The sequence below is a fragment of the Arachis ipaensis genome, chromosome B01 (assembly GCF_000816755.2).
Source record: "Arachis ipaensis cultivar K30076 chromosome B01, Araip1.1, whole genome shotgun sequence".
In the NCBI taxonomy this organism is placed as follows: Eukaryota; Viridiplantae; Streptophyta; class Magnoliopsida; order Fabales; family Fabaceae; genus Arachis; species Arachis ipaensis.
Window position 1 is genome coordinate 25197915 of NC_029785.2, and position 18176 is coordinate 25216090.

Here is an 18176-nt window from a genome sequence, read left to right on the forward strand (position 1 = left end):
TTTTTTAAATAAACTTAATTAAATTATCTATCCAAATTGACCCTAAGTGTAATAATACTTTTTAATAACTTTATATTTGTTGAAAGTATGGAAAGCTCAACGATGAAGAACATAAAGAAAGAGAAAAAGGCTGTAAAACTCAAATATTGAAAGCGGAGAAGGATCGGAGTGATATTATTCATACATTCATTAAGGAGTGAATTAGTGTTTTCTAACCTAATAGTAAAAGCCACATGTCACGGCCTTGGACACACTCCAACGCTACCGTGCCGGCATTCGGACTTACTCAACCTCTTGAGCTAAGACCAAGTCAGCCTAACCCTCAATACTTAGCAAGAAAGCTAAGAATATAAGAGAACACAAGAGAAAGGAAGCTTTGGTGAAAGAACACTTTATTGCTCAAGTGTGGTTACAAATGATTCACACACATCCAAACTCTAACTCTCACCCCTATTTATAGCCATCCACCTCCTCAATGGATGGTTAGGATTAAATCTAATCAATGGCCTAGATTTATCATCTAGAACCTTCTTTAAAAATATCTATCCTACCACAACTTTCTAAATGTTTCTAGATTATTCCATACCACTCTTCATACTTCTATATACATCTACACCCTTCTAGAATACTCTATGACCTTCCAGAGTCTTCTAGAACCTTCTAGGATATTCCGGGACCTTCTAGGACATTCTAGAACATTCCGGAACCATCTAGAGCATTCTCAAACACTCCAGAAAACTATACAAACACTGTTAAATCTAACCTTCTAAAATTTTCCGTGACACACAACAGACTTATATACATGTTACATCACATACGCCTAACTTACTCTTCTATTTATGCCAATCTAACAATTTATTGTTGCTGTGACTAGCTTATCCTACTAACAATATTGACTTTCCTAAAAATTTTTGATTAGTTGCAAGTTTTCAAAAATTATTTTCTACTAATTCTCCCTTTTATATTTTTAAGTTTTTATTAAAATTATGCTATTTAAACTCTTTTTTTTTTTTAATTTTTTCAAATTTTTTGGTTACCTCTAACAAATTCGATAAACTATTGATTCTACTTGTAAGATTCAGAACTTTTAAAAAGTCTTAATTTAAACTAATTTCGAATCATATATTTATTTACAATTTTAATTTCATAAATTATTTTATTGAAGATAATTAAAGGTAGTTTTGATTAATTGAATTTAAAATAAATTAAGGTTTTTATCCAAACTCTGGAAGAAGAAAGGAAGTGGGAAGGGAGGAGGAGATCCGAGAGGGAGAGGGGCGCCGGTGGAAGGGGGAAGCTGTCTGCGCTACCACCATCCCGTCCCCATCGCCGTTCAGCCCATTGCCGGAGCAGAGACGCGCGAGGGAAGAAGGTGCCGCGAGGAGCGTCGCGCCGCTGTTGCTGTTTGTGCCGTCTTCATCGTCGCTGAGGGAAGCCAGCGCCGCCAGCGTCACCGTCACCGATCCTCTTCATCGCTGCCTTTGTGCTCGCAGTCATGGAGGGAGCTCGTTGCTGCCAGCTTCATCGGGTCTCCGCAGTTGTCATCATCGCGGACTGCTGATACGCATGTCATCGCCGCCACCTCTGAGTCCATCGCCGTCAAGCAGAGCAGTGGAGAGAGAGAGGATCCGCAAGTGAAAGAGAGAACCTGGAAGGAAAGCCGCTGCCGGAGGAGGAACCAACCGCACCGCTGACCCTTTGCCGCCAGAGAATGCCACTGCTGCCACTGAGATCCACTACCGGTAAGGGTTTTAGCTGGTTTCTATTTTTTCGAGTTCCGGGAAGATTTTTGACACTGCGTGGTTATTACAGTCGCTGTCACCGGGGTTTTGCTCGCCGCTGTCGCTCGAAGTTATTGTCGGAGCTACTGCCGAGTCGATTCAGAGTTTCGGTCACTTCGTTTTGTCATTACAGTAAGTATTTATGTTTCAAAAACTCATGCGTTAGTATTCTGTTATGTTGGTTATAAACTCTAAGGTTTGGTAACGTAGGTTCGAGTTCTGATTGTTGCATGTCGCTTTTAAGTTGTTGTGGTTGCTGCGAGAGTGGTTAGGGACTGAGGTTGCGGTTGCCATTTCTTTCGGGATGAGAGAAAATGTTCTGTTGACGCGTTTGGGTTATGGTTTCGACGAGTCAAGATAGGGGCTTTTTATGAAAACTAATTTATCTTAAATTGGAGTTGTTATAAATTGATATGAAGTGCGAAATACTTTTCTGGTAATTATGTAAGTCTTATGAATTGTCTAATTCATGTTGGATGAATATGGTTGTTTGTTTGATTGGAATATTGTCTGATTTTGTTAAATTAGAAATTTCTGATTGGTTTGGTTTTGAAATGATTTTAATACTTGAAAGTCTGAATTTCGTTTTATTGAAAGTTGATTTGGTTTTGAATCTGTTAGAAAGGGTTGAGGATTGGTTTGGTTGGGACCCAAAAAGAGTGGCCAAGTCCAAGTTTTAGGGGAGGTGCTGCCGAATTTTCTATAAAATCTGAAACTTTGTATGAAATGTTATTTAGAAAGTTTGAATTTGAGAAATCGTATTATTTAACTTATTAAGAAAATAGTATGTTTCGAATTTAATTTATTAGAGAAAAACATATGTCTTGAGTTCAATTTATTCAGAAAAGAATTACTTTACGATTTTAAATCACTTAAGAAAAGTATTATGCCCTAAGGTCGATTTTATATATAAAAAGGGTTTATTTTTTGAATTGGACTTAAGGAATTTGTTCAGTGGAGCTTTAATGAATTTACAAAAAAATGGACTTTGATTGAATGATGTCGTTTTGTGATATTTTTGAAAAAGGTTGAAAGAATTGGTTTCAAGAATGAAATTGAGATTGGTTTTGGATTTTAACTTGGTTTGGAACTTCTAATTCGCATGATTTGGTTTAGAAACTTCCTTTGAATAATTCAAATTAAGAAAACAATGATTTTTAAGATTCTTTACTGAATTTAAGGAGATGAGGTCAGTTGTTTTCCCCCTAAAGTCTTGAGACCTTGTCGTGGATTTTAATTAATAACTTTTGATTTTTAAGTGATTGAACGAATGGTTTGATAATGAATTATTTTGAGTATTTTAGAAGAGATTTTGAATTTGACATGGTTTGAAGTTGTTTGGAAGTTTTGGAAAGATGTTGCGGAAAGTGGCTCTGTTTTGAAAAAAATTGGCTTGAGAAAAGTGATTATTGGCAAGATGTGAACTGGATACATTTTTTAATTGAAAGTAAATAGGCCAAGAATAATTATCGAAATAAGGGTTTGAGCCTGTTTGATTGTTGAATATTGAGAGTGTGCAGGGTACTATATCCCTGGCGTGGCAGATTTTTCTGTCGCAAGAATGTGCCCGGCACTATATCCGTGGGTTAAGTGAGTCGGAGGTAGATTATCTCGCTCACATCCTTTCGAAATCACAAGAGTGTGCCGGACACTATATCTCTGGACCGTGTGCCGAAGACGATATCCCTGGGAGTTTCCATTTATATTCGTGACCGAAAGGCAACATCTCCATGGGGATGTGTCGGGTTGGCAGTTGAACCGACATGTGATATCACAGCTAGTAGGACATATGTTGCGCGGAATTGAACTTTGCACAACTGAACCAGCAAGTACAGTGGGTCATCCAAGTAATACTTGAGTGAGTCAGGGTCGATCCCACGAGAATTGTGAGTTGAAGCAAGCTATGGTTATCTTGTAGATCTTAGTCAGGCGGATAGAAAAGTTGGTTGGTTGTTTAAAGCGCATAAAAGTAAAATAAAGATAACGTTACTCAGCTGATAGTGTATGCAATGATATGAAGATGGTTAAGGCTTGGAGATGCTTTGTTCTTCTGGATCAATTCGGTTTCGCTGTCTCCTCCAACTGTAAATGATTTCTTCTATGGCAGGCTGTATGTGATCAACGCCTTTCTCGAGAGGCCGCCAATGCTCCTCCAGATCTGAACCCCAGGGTTAGTGTGCATCCAGTCTAATTGAGGGTGAAGCTCCTACAGTCCATTCCCCTTAGTGATCCTACTCAAAACGCCACAGACAAGGTCGAATCTTCCGGATCAGAGAATGATGCACCTTTGGCTCTAGCCTCTACCACAAAGACTCTAATCTCCCCATACCTCGGCTGAACTGGTGTTGTGAGAAGTCCCCAACGAAATCGTGGATTAGTAGTCTAAGAGATGTATAATCAAGCTAGTGGTTCATCATTGTCCGATGAAAGACTCACTCTGAACTCATGTAGAATGAGATAACCTTATGCCAGTTCAACGCATTCATAAGGATAAAGAATGAAGATACATCTTAGAATAGAGAATCAAACACGGATTGAAGATAAAACAGTAATACTTTATTAATCCATAAAATTCAGCAGAGCTCCTTCCCTCAACTTAGGAAGTTTAGAAACTCATACTGATAGAAAATACAATGTGAAATTCGAAAATATGCCAGAAGTCTCTCTCAAAAGTGTAAAAGTTCTCAAATAAATACTAGACTAATGATTAAAGATTACATAAGAAGGGTAAAACAGTCTTTTAGTGCTAAAATCTACTTTTGGGGCCCACTTGGTGAGTGTTTGGGCTGAGCTTGATTGAGATCCACATGCTAGGAGGCCTCTAGGGCGTTGAACGCTGGCTAGGGGATCCTTTTTGGGCGTTGGACACTGGTCTCTCTCCCTTGGGCGTTGGACGCCAGAATAGGACTGGAAGCTGGGGTTGAACACCAGTTTTGGGCCTTCAATTCTGAAGAAAAGTATAGACTATTATAAATTGATAGAAAGCCCTGGATGTTAGCTTTCAATAACCGTTGAGAACACTCCATTTTGATGTCTGTATCTCCAGAAATGCTCTTTCGAGTACAAGGAGGTCAGATCCTGAAAACATCTGCAGTGCTTTCTCTGCCTCTGAATCAGACTTTTGCTCCAACTCCTCAATTTTAGCCAGAAAATACTTGAAATTGCATAAAAACACAAAAACTCAAAGTAGAATCCAAAAGTATGAATTTTAAACTAAAACCTATGAAAACTTAATAAAACTTAAATAAAATATGCTAAAAACTATATGAAAATGATGGCAAAAAGCGTATAAAATATTCGCTCATCAAAGACATTCATCATATGCATTTATATGACATTGTTTAGGTATGTATATTGTAATTGGTTTGTCTATGTGAATAATTATGTTTAACTTCTAATTGCCATACTTGATGTAATTGCTTTGATTGTGTTTGAACCTCTTTACTTGTGTTTATGACTGAAATTGTTTGGATTGTTTATGTCTTAGTAAAGTATGAAAAGTCAAACTGGTTCAGCATAAAATTAATGAATCTATGCTTAGGACAGGTTGGTCATTCATACTGTTTAGGAAAAATTTTAAGATTTTTATAATAGAGGAAAAGGTTTTCTAAGTTTTGGATAATTAGCTGATTTTGCTTTTCAAATGGATTTTTTTTATGTTAACTCTTTGGTTTTCAAAAAGGCACGTAAGATGAGCAATGATCACTATACCTTAAAAATAGTTTTATTTTTATGTATATTATTATAGCAATTCTTAGTTATGATTATTTTCCCTCGCCTTTATCTTTACCAATTTTGTAAGAGGGATAGGAATTTGTGTTACGAATTTTTATAAGTTATTGTTATGTATATATATAATTCTAAATATTGTATCTGGTCTGTATGCACGTATTTATATTTTCAATGGAAAGGGTGTGTATTCGAAAGATTATACAGTTTAAGTTTTAAACAGGCTCCTATTTTAATATTAAATATGTTTAGAGTCGTCGTACTATCCAAACTATCAGAGTGGCACATCCGGAAGCGTGACATTCTGATAGTGAGGGTGTTACACTACTCACGAATTTTCGAGTATAAAAAATAGAGTGTGCAACAGTTGTAGGCTTGTAGCTTAAGTTATAAATACAATATATTTGACACTAGTCAAACAATAGTCACAATTAATTCATTTATAATTCAATTTTTTTCAAGTACTCTCAAGTATTTTTCTTCTTTGTTTTCTGAAACCCTAGAAACTTGTTTCTGCATAGTTGGTTTGCTGGGTTCATCAAACTAACACTAATCTTCTAATCTTTCACAACTCTTGAGCTATTCTCACATGGTATCAGAGTTCTTTTGCATTTTTTTCTCTATAAAAATGGCATCGGAACACCAGAAACACTTGTATTACTCCACACTTCCAGAGGTGGCGATGCTGCTTTCTGGGATTTCTCAGCCGGTGCCTTCATCTTTTTCTGGGATTTTTTCATCTCCTTTTGAGATTTCTTCATCTTCTTGAGAGTTTCTTAATGAATAAAAGAGTGATGACTCAATGATAGAAACCAATAGAGGAATACAGAGAATGGAAATATTTTCAATTTCAATGACTGATACTCAATTACCTCCTCTTTCTAAAAGCTCCTCATATTCTTTGATTACTAACACTCACTCTATGCAAACCAGGTCTAAATTTGGTATTACCAAACCTAAGGCACATACTACTATAATCTCTAAGTGTGACTTAGTAAACAATATCCTTAGAAATGTTTCTCAAGCTCTACACAACTCCCACTGGTTTCGAGCCATGAAGGAGGAGCACAATGCTCTTCTACAAATTAAAACATAGCAATTAGTCACTACTCCTCCTAATGTCACTATTATTGGTTGCAAATGAGTTTTATCTATTAAGAGAGCGTCAGATAACTCAATTAAGAAATATAAAACAAGGCTGGTGGCTAAGCATTGTCATCAAGTTGAAGTGATTGATTACTCCCAAATATACAACATTCTACCAACCACTATTAGAATTGTTTTATCAATATTATTATTAAAAGGGTGGCCCTTGCGCCAATTTAATTTCAATAATACCTTCTTAAATGACAATTTATGAATGTTTATATAATGCAGCCCCAAGACTTTTTTACATCTGATTCTACTATTATCTGCAAGTTAAATAAGGTCTTTTATGGTCTAAAACAGGCTCCCAGGACCTAACTCACTACTCTTCGAGACACACTTTCTAATTTTGGTTTTGTTAACACCACGACTGATCCCTTTCTCTTTGTTCGTTTTATAGCTACTTCAACTTCTTTTTTACTTGCTTATGTTGATGACATTCTCATCACAGGTGACACTACCAAGGAATTGGAATCTTAATTTCACAACTATATGCTAAATTTTCACTCAAAGATGTTGGTCAACTGCATTTCTTTCTTGGTCTTGAGTTCAACTTTTTAAAATCTGATGATCTTCGTGTCTTAACAAGCAAATATATACATGATTTATTAAAATGTGCTAACATGGATAAGTCTAATTGCATGCCTATACCTATGTTGCCCTCCGTGAAATTAACATATCAAGGAATTAAACTTTTTGATGATATACTTGCTATCGTTTCATTGGTAGTAGACTTCAATATGTCACTCTAACACATTCTAAAATTGCCTTCTCTATAAATAGAGCTAGCCAATTCGTGCATAATTCACTGCTTCAACATTGGAAGGCTGTCAAATGAATCCTTTGATATTTGGCAGGTATGACAAATCATGGAGTTCTTCTTGCTTTTGCAGATGCAGATTGGGCAAATGACCTTGATGATAGAAGATCCACCACTGGCATATGTATTTATTTTGGAAGCAATCTAACTTTTTAATGTAGCAGAAAACAACAATCTGTAAGCACTGAGGATGAATACAGGTGCTTGGTTGATGCTACAATTGAACTTTTTTTTTATCTAAAAGTTACTTACAGAACTCAGAATTCAATCTCCATTAGCTTTAATAATTTATTGTGACAACTTAGGTGTAGTATTCCTGTCTGAGAATCCAGTTTTGCATAGTAGAAGTAAGCATTTCGAAGTTGACTTAAATTTTGTAAGGAAAAGAGTCACTAAAGGTCAACCACACATTGTTCATATCCCTGCACATGCTGAAATTGCTGATGTATTCACCAAGCCACTTCTAACATCTACTTTCATTGGTTTTCTTAGAAAACTAAGGGTGTCTCAATTATCACCCATTAGTTTGAGGGGGTGTAGAGAATAGAGATGCAATAGCTATAACTTAAGCTATAAATACAACGTATTTGATATTAGTCAAATCAATAGTCATAATTAATTCATTTCTAATTCAATTTTTCTCAAGTACTTTCGAGTACTCTTCTTCTTCTTTATTTCCTGACATCCTAAAAACTTGTTTCTATAAAATTGGTTTGCTAGGTTTATGAAACTAACACCAATATTCTAATCTTTCACAACTCTTGAACCATTCTCACATCGAGTTTGCATTACGTCTGCTTGATCTTTATCATTTTTGTTGGAGAAATTAGTTTACAATTTCAAAGATGATACGATTGCAATTGTTGTACAAAATTGATACATGTTTTGAAAAATATTTTAGTAAATGATTTTTTAACAAAATTAAATAAAGGGTTAAGTACGATTTGATTCCTAAGGTATAGACTGAAAATTGTTTTTGTCCCTAACCTTTTTTTGTACACAAAATCGTCCCTAAGGTTTAACTTAGTTTAAAAACCGTCCTTCTTCACCAAAATACCCTTCTCCTTCTTCACCAAAATACCCAGTTTTTATTCTTCTTTTTCTTTTTCTCGAGCAGCATCTCTTCCTTTTTTTTCTTCTCTTCATTATAGTACCAGCAACAACAACAATAAAATCAAAAGTAAAACCAATGTAATAAACATAAAAGATAAAATAAAAAATACAAAGCTCAAAGAATTGATTTTGTTTTCTCAGATATACAAATCTCAGAGAATTGTGGTACTGTACATTGCAGCTTGTTTTCTCTACTGATAATAGGGGTATACCTAGGTCGGCCCACACCGGATGGTCCTAACCCAGACCCGACCCAAAATATATAGCAGGCCTACTTTTTAGACTCTAACCCGACCCTAGACCTGATGAAACCTATACACCTTCAGGTCGGATGAAAACTGGATAAAAATTGGGTGAAAACTGGGCCTTTAGCATGTGGAAATCTCCAAATCTCCAACCATTATTTTACAATTTACATAGTAAAATTTTCTTAAAAAATTATAACAAGAACCAACTATTCTCTAAAATTAAAGCATAACCACAATCAATACTAATATTGTCTAATAACACCAAACAGTTAAGTCACATACAAATAACACAAAATATTATGCGTTAGTCTAAAACATAGAACTTTAACTTATAATCTTTATAACATAAAACATTAACCACAGAAGAATAGTCATCATCCATTAATTGCTATTAATGTTGTCAACTTGTTCCTTGTGATATGGATGCATTGTAAAACCTACATAACATATAAAATTACTCATTTTTATATAAGAGATTATTACTTCAAATAATTAAGTCACAATAACAAAAATATTATAAATGTACCTTCAACAATCCTCTGACTGCTATCAAATTGATCAAACTCTTGATCTCCAACTCCTTGTTTAGAAGGGCACAACTAACTTTGAATGCATATCAAAGCTTCAGCCATGAATAGTGACAAAGAGCTGCAGAAGACATAAGCACACGTCCGCCAGTGCTAAAGTATGATTCAGAAGCAACGGTTGAAACCGGAATACCTAAGACGTCACGAACTATGAGAGAAAGAATCCTATATTTTGAAGCATTTACTTTCTACCAAGCCAGTATATCAAAATTCTCATCTTCCACAGTATCATTGGCCAGATATTTCTCCACATCTGACTTGCTATCTGCATTAGCCTTCTCTCTTTTTTATTTTTTTCACATATTCACTCAATTTTTAAAAACTTCCTTGGCACCAGTTGAGACTTTAGTATGGTCATCCAAGACATCTCTAGATGAACTTCCACCATCCTCCCTTCCTTTATCATTTGCAACCTCCTTTTCATAAAACTTATATAAGGTCTCCAATGTAAGTTTAACAAAATCAGTCATACTAGTAGACACTTACTTGTCATAAACATTCTCCAAACACCAACAGAGATAATCTAGTTTGTAACGAGGATCTAATACAACAACAATAAGTAACAATAGGTTAAATTTGTCAATAGGTCTCCAATATTTATGATATTTATTCTTCATAGAACATGCCATAGTTCCTAACAATTCAAAATGATTTTGGCTCCAAGATGTTAATTGAGAAGCAATAGATGCAATTTCATGAAAATATTTGTTTGATGTAACATGAAAAGAATATGAGAAACTCAAAGTTATCTCGTAGAAGATTCTCAAAAACTCAATGAATAATCTAGCATGTTGCCAATCAAGTGATATAGGTGGACCAACTTTCCTTTTTCCTCCACTATCCTCTCCAAACCATTTAAGAAAATCAGGTTCTTGATCATAAAGTCTTTCAAAAGCTTTTTCAAATTTCTCAGCATGTTCCAAAATTAGATAGGTAGAATTCCACCTAGTTGAAACATCCAAGCACACAAGGCTTTTAGATTCAATCAACTCTACTTCAATGTAGTCTTTAAATTTTTTAGTCCATTGAGAAAAGGACCTAACATACCTGACAGCATTTCTAATGCTTTCAATTGAAGTTTGTTGCTCTTTAATTTCTTCATTCACTATCAAATTAAGAACATGATCACAACATCTCACATGCATATACTTTCCTCCACACACCAACCCTTTTCACAAGCATTTCTCAAATTTTCTTCCTACTGTATCACCTCTGTGGTTCTCAATCTGACAGAAATTTATAATTCTCTTTTGTAACTTTCATTCTTAATCAACGAAATATACAATCAAGCTCATATAACTATAATTCTGATTTGATGTCCAGTAATCTGTTATCAAGCAAACCTGAGCACATGACTTTGTCAACCATTCTTTTAGCTTTTTCTTCTCATCTAAATAAAGTTGAAAGCAATCTCTTAAGACCGTCACCCTAGATGGTACCATAAATATTAGCTCAAATCGATTTAGCATTTTGCAAAACCCAATCCCCTTAATAACTTTAAACGGCATTTCATCAAGTACAACGAACTCAGCTACAGGCTTCTTACAATCTTCCAAGTTATAACCCCTTAAAGGCTTTACATAGTTCCCCTTCTTCATCAATTTTAGGCATATAATCATGAAGTGCCCCTGCTCCCCCACTTTAGTAAATATCCACTTATGAACACTCTTTAAGTTCTTATTTAGAGAATTTGTGCCATGTTTAGTAGGGTGACAACTATATTTTTTCTGGCAACGAATACATTTATCCTGGTGCTGTCCCTTTGTCTCAGTCAATAGAAGTTCAGTAAAATGCTGCCAAACATACGATTTTTTTCTTTACGAACAACTTCTAGATCTTTATTGTTTGTATCTTTGTTTTTTTCATCTACTTGTGGTGTACTAGGTATAGTAGGAGTTGTGGAGGCATTAATAGTAAGAGCAGGAGCAGGAGCAGCAAGACTTTCACCTTCAATTTCTATTGCTTTGTTCTCTTCGGTGATTGGTGGAGAAACACAATTATCTCCTCCTCCCATTGTTTGTATCCTAATCAGAAATTCCAATAATCAAATCCCTAATCAGACATTTTAATCATCAAAATCTCTAATCAGAAATTATTATCCAATAATCAAATCCTTAATAAAAAATTTAAAATATTAATTATTTACCCGAGCTTGAGCAGGGGCCAGAGAAGAGAAGAAGAAGAAGACCAGCGGCAAAAGCAGTCGGCGTCGTCGTTCAGGTCTTGATGGTCAGAGAAGCTCCGTTGCCGTTTGCAGTTGTCGTCGTCGTCGAGGGACGTCGTCACCGGTAGGCGAGAACTAGTGCACCACCGTTGTGACTTCAAGGCTCGGGAGCGGTGATGGGCGCTGTCATGGGCAGGGTGTGTGGAAGAGGGCTTGTGAGATGTGAGGTGTGACTACATGAGGCTAATGGCTCATGGTCGTGGCTATATGAACGTGTGCCCTAGTTCATTGTTAATGATGATTCTCACTGGGTCGGGTCCGGGTGACCCGAGGTATGGCATGGCCCCGGTTTCATCCCTCTCTCTAGTTTTATTTTTTTTTCTCGAGTCAGCCACGAGCCACTTCGAGTTCAGGCCATCATGCTCCAAAATCTTTCGGGCCCGGGCCGGACCGGGCCATGTACATCCCTAACTGATAAAGCACCAGAAGATCAAAGAAATCAGAACACAAATAATCAGAAGAACAAAACACAAAGAGATCAAAGAAATAGAAGAACAATAAAATCAGAAGAACAATGAAACACAACAACAGTGAGATCAAAGAAACAGAATCAGAAGCACAAAAAGTCAAAAACAATGAAATCATAATCAGAATCAGAAGCAAAAGATCAAATCAGAGACAGAAAAAATTAGAAGCAGAAGCAGAACGAATCAAAAACAAAATCGGAACCCTAGGAAGGACCAATGACGAGGAGGAGCAGCGAGGACGCGAAGCGGCGATGAGGACCAGAAACACCGGCGGCAGCGGCGAGCCCGACGGCGACGAGGCAGACCTCTTCCTCTCCTGGCCGTGCGTTTTCTCTCTCTTCACGAGCTATTCGAATGCGGCAAGGCGTGGGGGCAAGGCTCGCGCCTCCTGTCTTCCTCGCGAGCTCTCTCTCCCTCTGGTTCTGATTTCCGATGACAACGGTGGTTCCAAGCCTCGTCGGCACTGTCTCCCTTTTTCCCCTCTTCCTTTCTTTCTTTCTTCTTCCCTTCCCCTCCTCCTCCTTCTTCCCTCCCCCTCACAATTCCCTTTCCCCTCCCCGTTCTCTTTCTTTTCTTTTCTTTTTTTATTTATAATTTTTTTTGGTTAGGGATAATTTGGTAACAAAAATTAAAATTTTGACAAAAAGGACGATTTTAAAATTAAGTTAAACCTTAGAGACGATTTTATATGCAAAAAAAGTTAAAAACAAAAACAATTTTCGACCTATATTTTAGGAACTAAAATCGTACTTAAACCTTAAATAAATCTTACGTGGTAGTTTAAATTTGACTATTATTCGCTGATAATATGTAATGTTAATGAACATATATGATTGATTCCGTTAGCTACAGAAGAAAATTTATCATGGTACAAGAAGAATCGAAATGGATGGTCAATAAGAAATTAAGAACCACACAGATCCATGTTGAAACTTGGGGACAAGTAAGTCTATTAACATTTTTAGAAAAAAAAATGTAAGAAAGCTATTTATACATACGTGTTTTTTTTTTTTTTTTATATAGAATTTTATTTGTTTTCACATTTTGAAATAATCACCTACTCAACAATCGGGATACTGGTCCACCATCAACAGAAATTATCCTCAAGTATGACTAAATCTTACTATCTATTCTATAAAATATTATAACACTTCTAGTATTTTTTTTTCATCCAAATTATACTATACCTTGCTAAAATTCTTATTAGCTTAAATATCAGAATCCTTTTAGATACTCTCACTAGTCACTATTGTCTAGTCGAGAACGGAGAAGTAACATTAAGCGGTTAAAAATTCTCTTAGGTCCATTCTCTCATCTTTATTTCAGATACTACCTCTGAATAGTTTATTACTTTTTATACAAGAAATGTTGTATTTTATTTTATTCATAAAAATTAAATTTGTTTTGGTATGCATATTTTTTTTTATTCCAATGTTAAGCTTGATTTTATTTATTTATTTATGGTCATATAAATATACTCACACACCCACTCACACACACTAACCTAGCCACTACTCCTAGGATTCTTTGGGAAAGCTTTGATGGCTAGATCTTTTACGTCTAAAGCCTAAATTCTTTTTGCTATTTTTTTTTTTTGGTGGTCTTGTCTGAAGCCTTGTTCCAACCAACACGATAATCCTATTTAGTTTTGTCTTGGTGAACAATTCCTTGGTTTTTTTGGGCTTGGTGAACAATTCCTTGTTTTTTTTTTGTTTATGGTCAGGAACAATTCCTTGTATATATTTTTGGACGGAGGAACAATTCCTTGTTAATGAACCTAGAGAAAGCCGATGCCAAACATTGGTTTTGGATGAGCCCATAGAGACTAGTTAAATAGACTCATAGCCTCAAGATAAAAAACTATTACTTACAAGGCTTACCAAAACATTGACGACCCATAAATAAGAGTAGAATAAGAAGATATGATTTACATATCATTTCTTTTCTAACTATGAAATATTATCTCATTAGTTTATTTAAATAAATGTCGGAATTTAATTCAATTTTTTGCATGTCATGGATCCTGCGGAAACAAAAAAAAATAATAATAATAATAAAATAACTGCTTTTTGTTTTGATTCCTCCAAATTTTTCTTTTGAATTTAGGCTTGCAAAAATTAAAGGTTGATTATTTTAATCCAGAATGTCAATTTGTTCCATTGAGTTCTGACGTGATATATTAATTGTCCATGCGCGAAACTAGGATCTTGGCCCTCATACATGGTAACTGTTACACTATTACATTCATTCAATTGGTAATGTGTAGGAAACCTCCATTCTAAATTGTAAAGTTGAAAATTCAGCTGCATTTAATAGTTCTCAGTTATCAACTTCACATGAAGCTGTACAACAGAAACACCAAGTTAAGTAACATGATCTTTTCTGAAGACCATTTCAACGATGATACATTACCGACGCAGTTCATTCGCCATGGAAGGCAGCCACCTCTCCCCTCTAATCTTTTTCAAATTGTTAACTCTTTCCTCCTCTCTCTTGGCTTTAGCTTTTGCTGCTGCGACTTTGGCTTCAAATTTAGCCAACGATTTATTGTTCGCGTCATTTGCTGCGGCAATTAAATCTTTCCCTTCGACAGCAACAGATTTAACCCGCCTTTTAAACTGTTGACTCAGTCCATATAAGACAAACAGGCAATAAGACAAAAGAGACATGTATGTATAGATTTTAAGATTTTAACTACTAGACCTTCTTTGATTTCTCATCAATATCATCTCCAGGAAGTAATCTGGGTCGTTTCTTTGGTGGTTCGGGTTCATCTGCAGGCACATATATACATATAAGCCTAAACCTTAAACCGTAAACTACATACAAAATGCAATGCAATTGTCAATATTGGAAATAAATCACAAATTTGAGTATTATTATTTTTATCATTAAACATCATAAAGTGCATCAGTTTCTCAGCATGCTAAAGACAAAAATCGGCATGGTAACGATAAGGGTGGACAAACACATCATTAATTAGTTGCAAAAGTGGACGTTCTGCTAAGGTGGGCGACCCACATGTTTTCGATCTTCAACTTCAAGTGGTGTTTGTAAGCAACTTATGATTAGACTGTATTCAATTTGCCTTGAAGTGAAATGCTGAGATGGTAAGATGAAAAATAAAAGTGAGAGAAAAGTGGTTTGTTTATTGACTTAGTGTTAAACAAGGATTTTATAATGTACTAATATAAGCATAAAAAGTTTTAGTTTTCCTGTTTAGATGTTAGATTGAATTCATCGCTTCAAATTTTTGTTTTAGATCCCTAAACCAAGTAATTTAGATGAAAACATGAAAACCAGTATGAACCGAACTATAACACTTGTAAAACTTACATAATTATATGATCCACTGGTTAGCAAGTACAATGATTGTGGTTCAGTTGGGCAACAAGTTGAGGCAGACCAAATAAGAAGCCATAATAGCAGAGGCCCTAGGCATGCATGCTAGTACTTGCACAAAACTGACACTTGACAACTTCTCAGAAACTCAATGCTTAACTAACTAACAAAATAGATAATTGATTGTCATGCAACATCACAAAACAAAACAAACAATAAAAAGTTCAAAGAAAAAAAAAAAAAGAAAAGAAATTGAGAACGACACAAGACTATTATCATTTGAAATTTTTCTGATGGGGTCAACAAAACAATAGATTGCAGAGTACATCCTGGGGATCCACCTTCTCAACCATTAGAATCAGGTGCGTGTTCTATTTTCTGAAAAAAGTTAGTACTATTATTATGAAATGCAGCTTTTTTGCAACATTACAGATATTAAATAATTAAAGATAGAAACCATAAATATATATTGAAAATTTCAAAACCAACCATGAATAGACAAGTAAGCCACTAGAAAAGGGGTCATTTGATTCAGTGAGTTACCAAAATGATCAAACACTATTCCTGGTTGGCGAACATGCTTGAACAAGCGAATGCCAGGTTCTCTTCCTTCTTCTTCTTGGTTGATCTTGGGATCTTCATCATTCAGAACAGGGTCAGGTTCCTTCACTATCTCTATAGTCTCTTCCAACATGTCATGTAGAAGCTTTTGTGCCTGCCACGAGTATCATCATCACCATAAGACCAAGAAAAAGGAACTGGGAAACGTGGAACATAACACCCACTCATTAGAGTTTTCTTTCAAAAAAAAAATAAATTCCTAAGCCGACATATTAGATATAAACCATTCCTATATTTTTATCTAAATTTTAAAAGAAAAAGACAAATAAATGAAAATTCCTAATTTCTTTATTACGAAACAAATAAATTCCTCTAACCATTGTAAATAAGAGAAAGGACATATATGTCCTCAGCTTGCAAATCTGAGTTTAGAAACAGAAAGAAACGAAGGTGGTGCAGGCTACGAACCTGGAGTTGGTAGTGCTTAAGGTGTGGGGCTCTGGGCTTGCGTTCTTGGGGAGCATTGGGATTGGGGTAAGTGGTGGTTCCGGCAATGGAATTGATGGCTGCTCTCCATGCCGCATCACCATCTTCTTCGCCACTGCTGCTGCTGCCTCCTGCTTCCATCCAACTTCAACTTTCCTTTAGGAATTAGGACACTGCAAACAATTCTCTTCACCTAAGCATAATTGGGCTTTCTTTTTCTAGGGATACCACTTATTGGGCCTTATTTTTAATGTTTTTTTAAGAAATCTAAAAGACAAAGAGGGCTTAAAACATAGAGGGTATTTTAGTTATTACCTATTAGATGGAGAAAACCATCTTCAGACCATAAATAATTGACAAAATAATCTTCCGGCCCAAATACTATGGGAATGTGGTTTAGTGGCTCATCAGTCATCACCAAACTCATAAACTGACAGATCGTAAGTTTTAGGCTCTGTTTGAAAATTAATATAAATAATTATTATTTAAATTATTTTTTTTAAAAAAATTTAATTAAACTATTTACTTAAACTAGATCTTAATCTTTTTGGGAGTTTCTTGTGGCAAAGCAAGGAGAGCTAATTGGAAATTTCCTTGAGATGGGTTGCTGACCTGGTCACTTTTTAATTTTTTTTTAATACTTGTGAGAATAAAATATAATTTTTTATCAATAATTTTATAAGTGGAACCAAAAATAAATATAAAAAAAATAATAAAAAATTAAATTAAACATCTAATTTTTTTTTATTAGAGAAGATCTGCTCCCCTATCTAGGTTTCCGATTCATTTTCTTTCACTTTGTGAACTTTCTTTTTAGTTCATAAGGGTTTCCTTACTTGGTTATGATTTAAGTTCATAATTGTGTACCTTATACCAAATTATCTTTCCACATTTCATAATTACTAATTAAACTATAGATGTTTTCTGTAAAATGTTGCCATACAAAATAGATATATTATATATTCAAATGAAATTATGTCTAATTTATAAATGTATTTGATTAAACTTTATGATAACTTGATAAGTAATTCAACCAATGATCCATGGTTTCATCGATTATCTCAATCGATTTTAAGAACTATGTGTAGAATTTCTCAAGGGCAAGGAGCTGCTCCCCAAAAGGAATTTGGGTGTACATAATACACTTTAGATTTTTCCAATGGAAAAGATGACAAACAGTAAAATTATTTTCTCTACATTTTTTTATTTTTGTGTCAGGAAATGTACAATTGTGTATTGATTAATTGGTTTAGTAGAATCATTTTGTCCCAAGTATTAATTGGTTTAGTAGAATCGTTTTGTCCCAAGTGATTTTTCTTTTCCTCTTCACTGGAAATTACAACTTGCAATCATGGTCTATTTCTAGCTTGTCAGAATTTCATAATTTGCTTCTGAAATTTAGTTGATGGACTCATGAGAAAGTGATGTTATGTTTACGCCACTTTTTACTACTATTTTTTTTTCTAATTCTTTTGAAATAATTATTTTTTCTTTGGTCTCTTCTTGTATTGGGTGGATGCTCGCAAAACCAATAATCTAAAAGTTACTTCTCATTGATTAATTCTATGATATTAATTACATTTTAAGATATTGAATACATTATAAACTTGAAAAAAAAATCCGATAAAGAAAGATAATTTTAATAATAAAGATTTTTAATTTGTAGACCTTT

General features: G+C 34.9%; 1 protein-coding gene and 1 long non-coding RNA gene across 4 annotated transcripts; both read right to left on the reverse strand.

Annotated features, from left to right (window-relative positions):
- On the reverse strand, nt 5946–13041 carry LOC110269037. The gene is made up of 3 exons (XR_002357983.1): nt 13031–13041; nt 6441–6445; nt 5946–6113 (listed from the first exon to the last, which is right to left on the reverse strand). It is a non-coding gene; the product is annotated as an uncharacterized LOC110269037 (long non-coding RNA).
- LOC107627824 lies at nt 14333–16696 on the reverse strand. Of its 3 annotated transcripts, none has more exons than XM_016330652.2 (5): nt 16487–16696; nt 16001–16172; nt 14819–14889; nt 14515–14733; nt 14333–14466 (listed from the first exon to the last, which is right to left on the reverse strand). In XM_016330652.2, exons 1-4 carry the CDS (start codon nt 16643–16645, stop codon nt 14524–14526), a joined length of 612 nt encoding a protein of 203 aa, XP_016186138.1. In that variant the 5' UTR covers nt 16646–16696; the 3' UTR covers nt 14333–14466; nt 14515–14523. The 3 variants fall into 3 exon arrangements, with proteins under 3 accessions (XP_016186138.1, XP_020975181.1, XP_016186132.1); XM_021119522.1 differs by having other exon boundaries at nt 14333–14462; nt 14511–14733; XM_016330646.2 differs by having other exon boundaries at nt 14335–14733.

Coding starts and splice junctions, on each gene's coding strand:
- LOC107627824 (XM_016330652.2), bottom strand. CDS start 16,645: ATGGAAGCAGGAGGCAGCAGCAGCAGTGGCGAAGAAGATGGTGATGCG. Junction 14,890..16,000: donor AATAGTGTTTGATCATTTTG/GTAACTCACTGA, acceptor ATGTGCCTGCAG/ATGAACCCGAACCACCAAAG. Junction 14,734..14,818: donor TTGATGAGAAATCAAAGAAG/GTCTAGTAGTTA, acceptor CTGAGTCAACAG/TTTAAAAGGCGGGTTAAATC.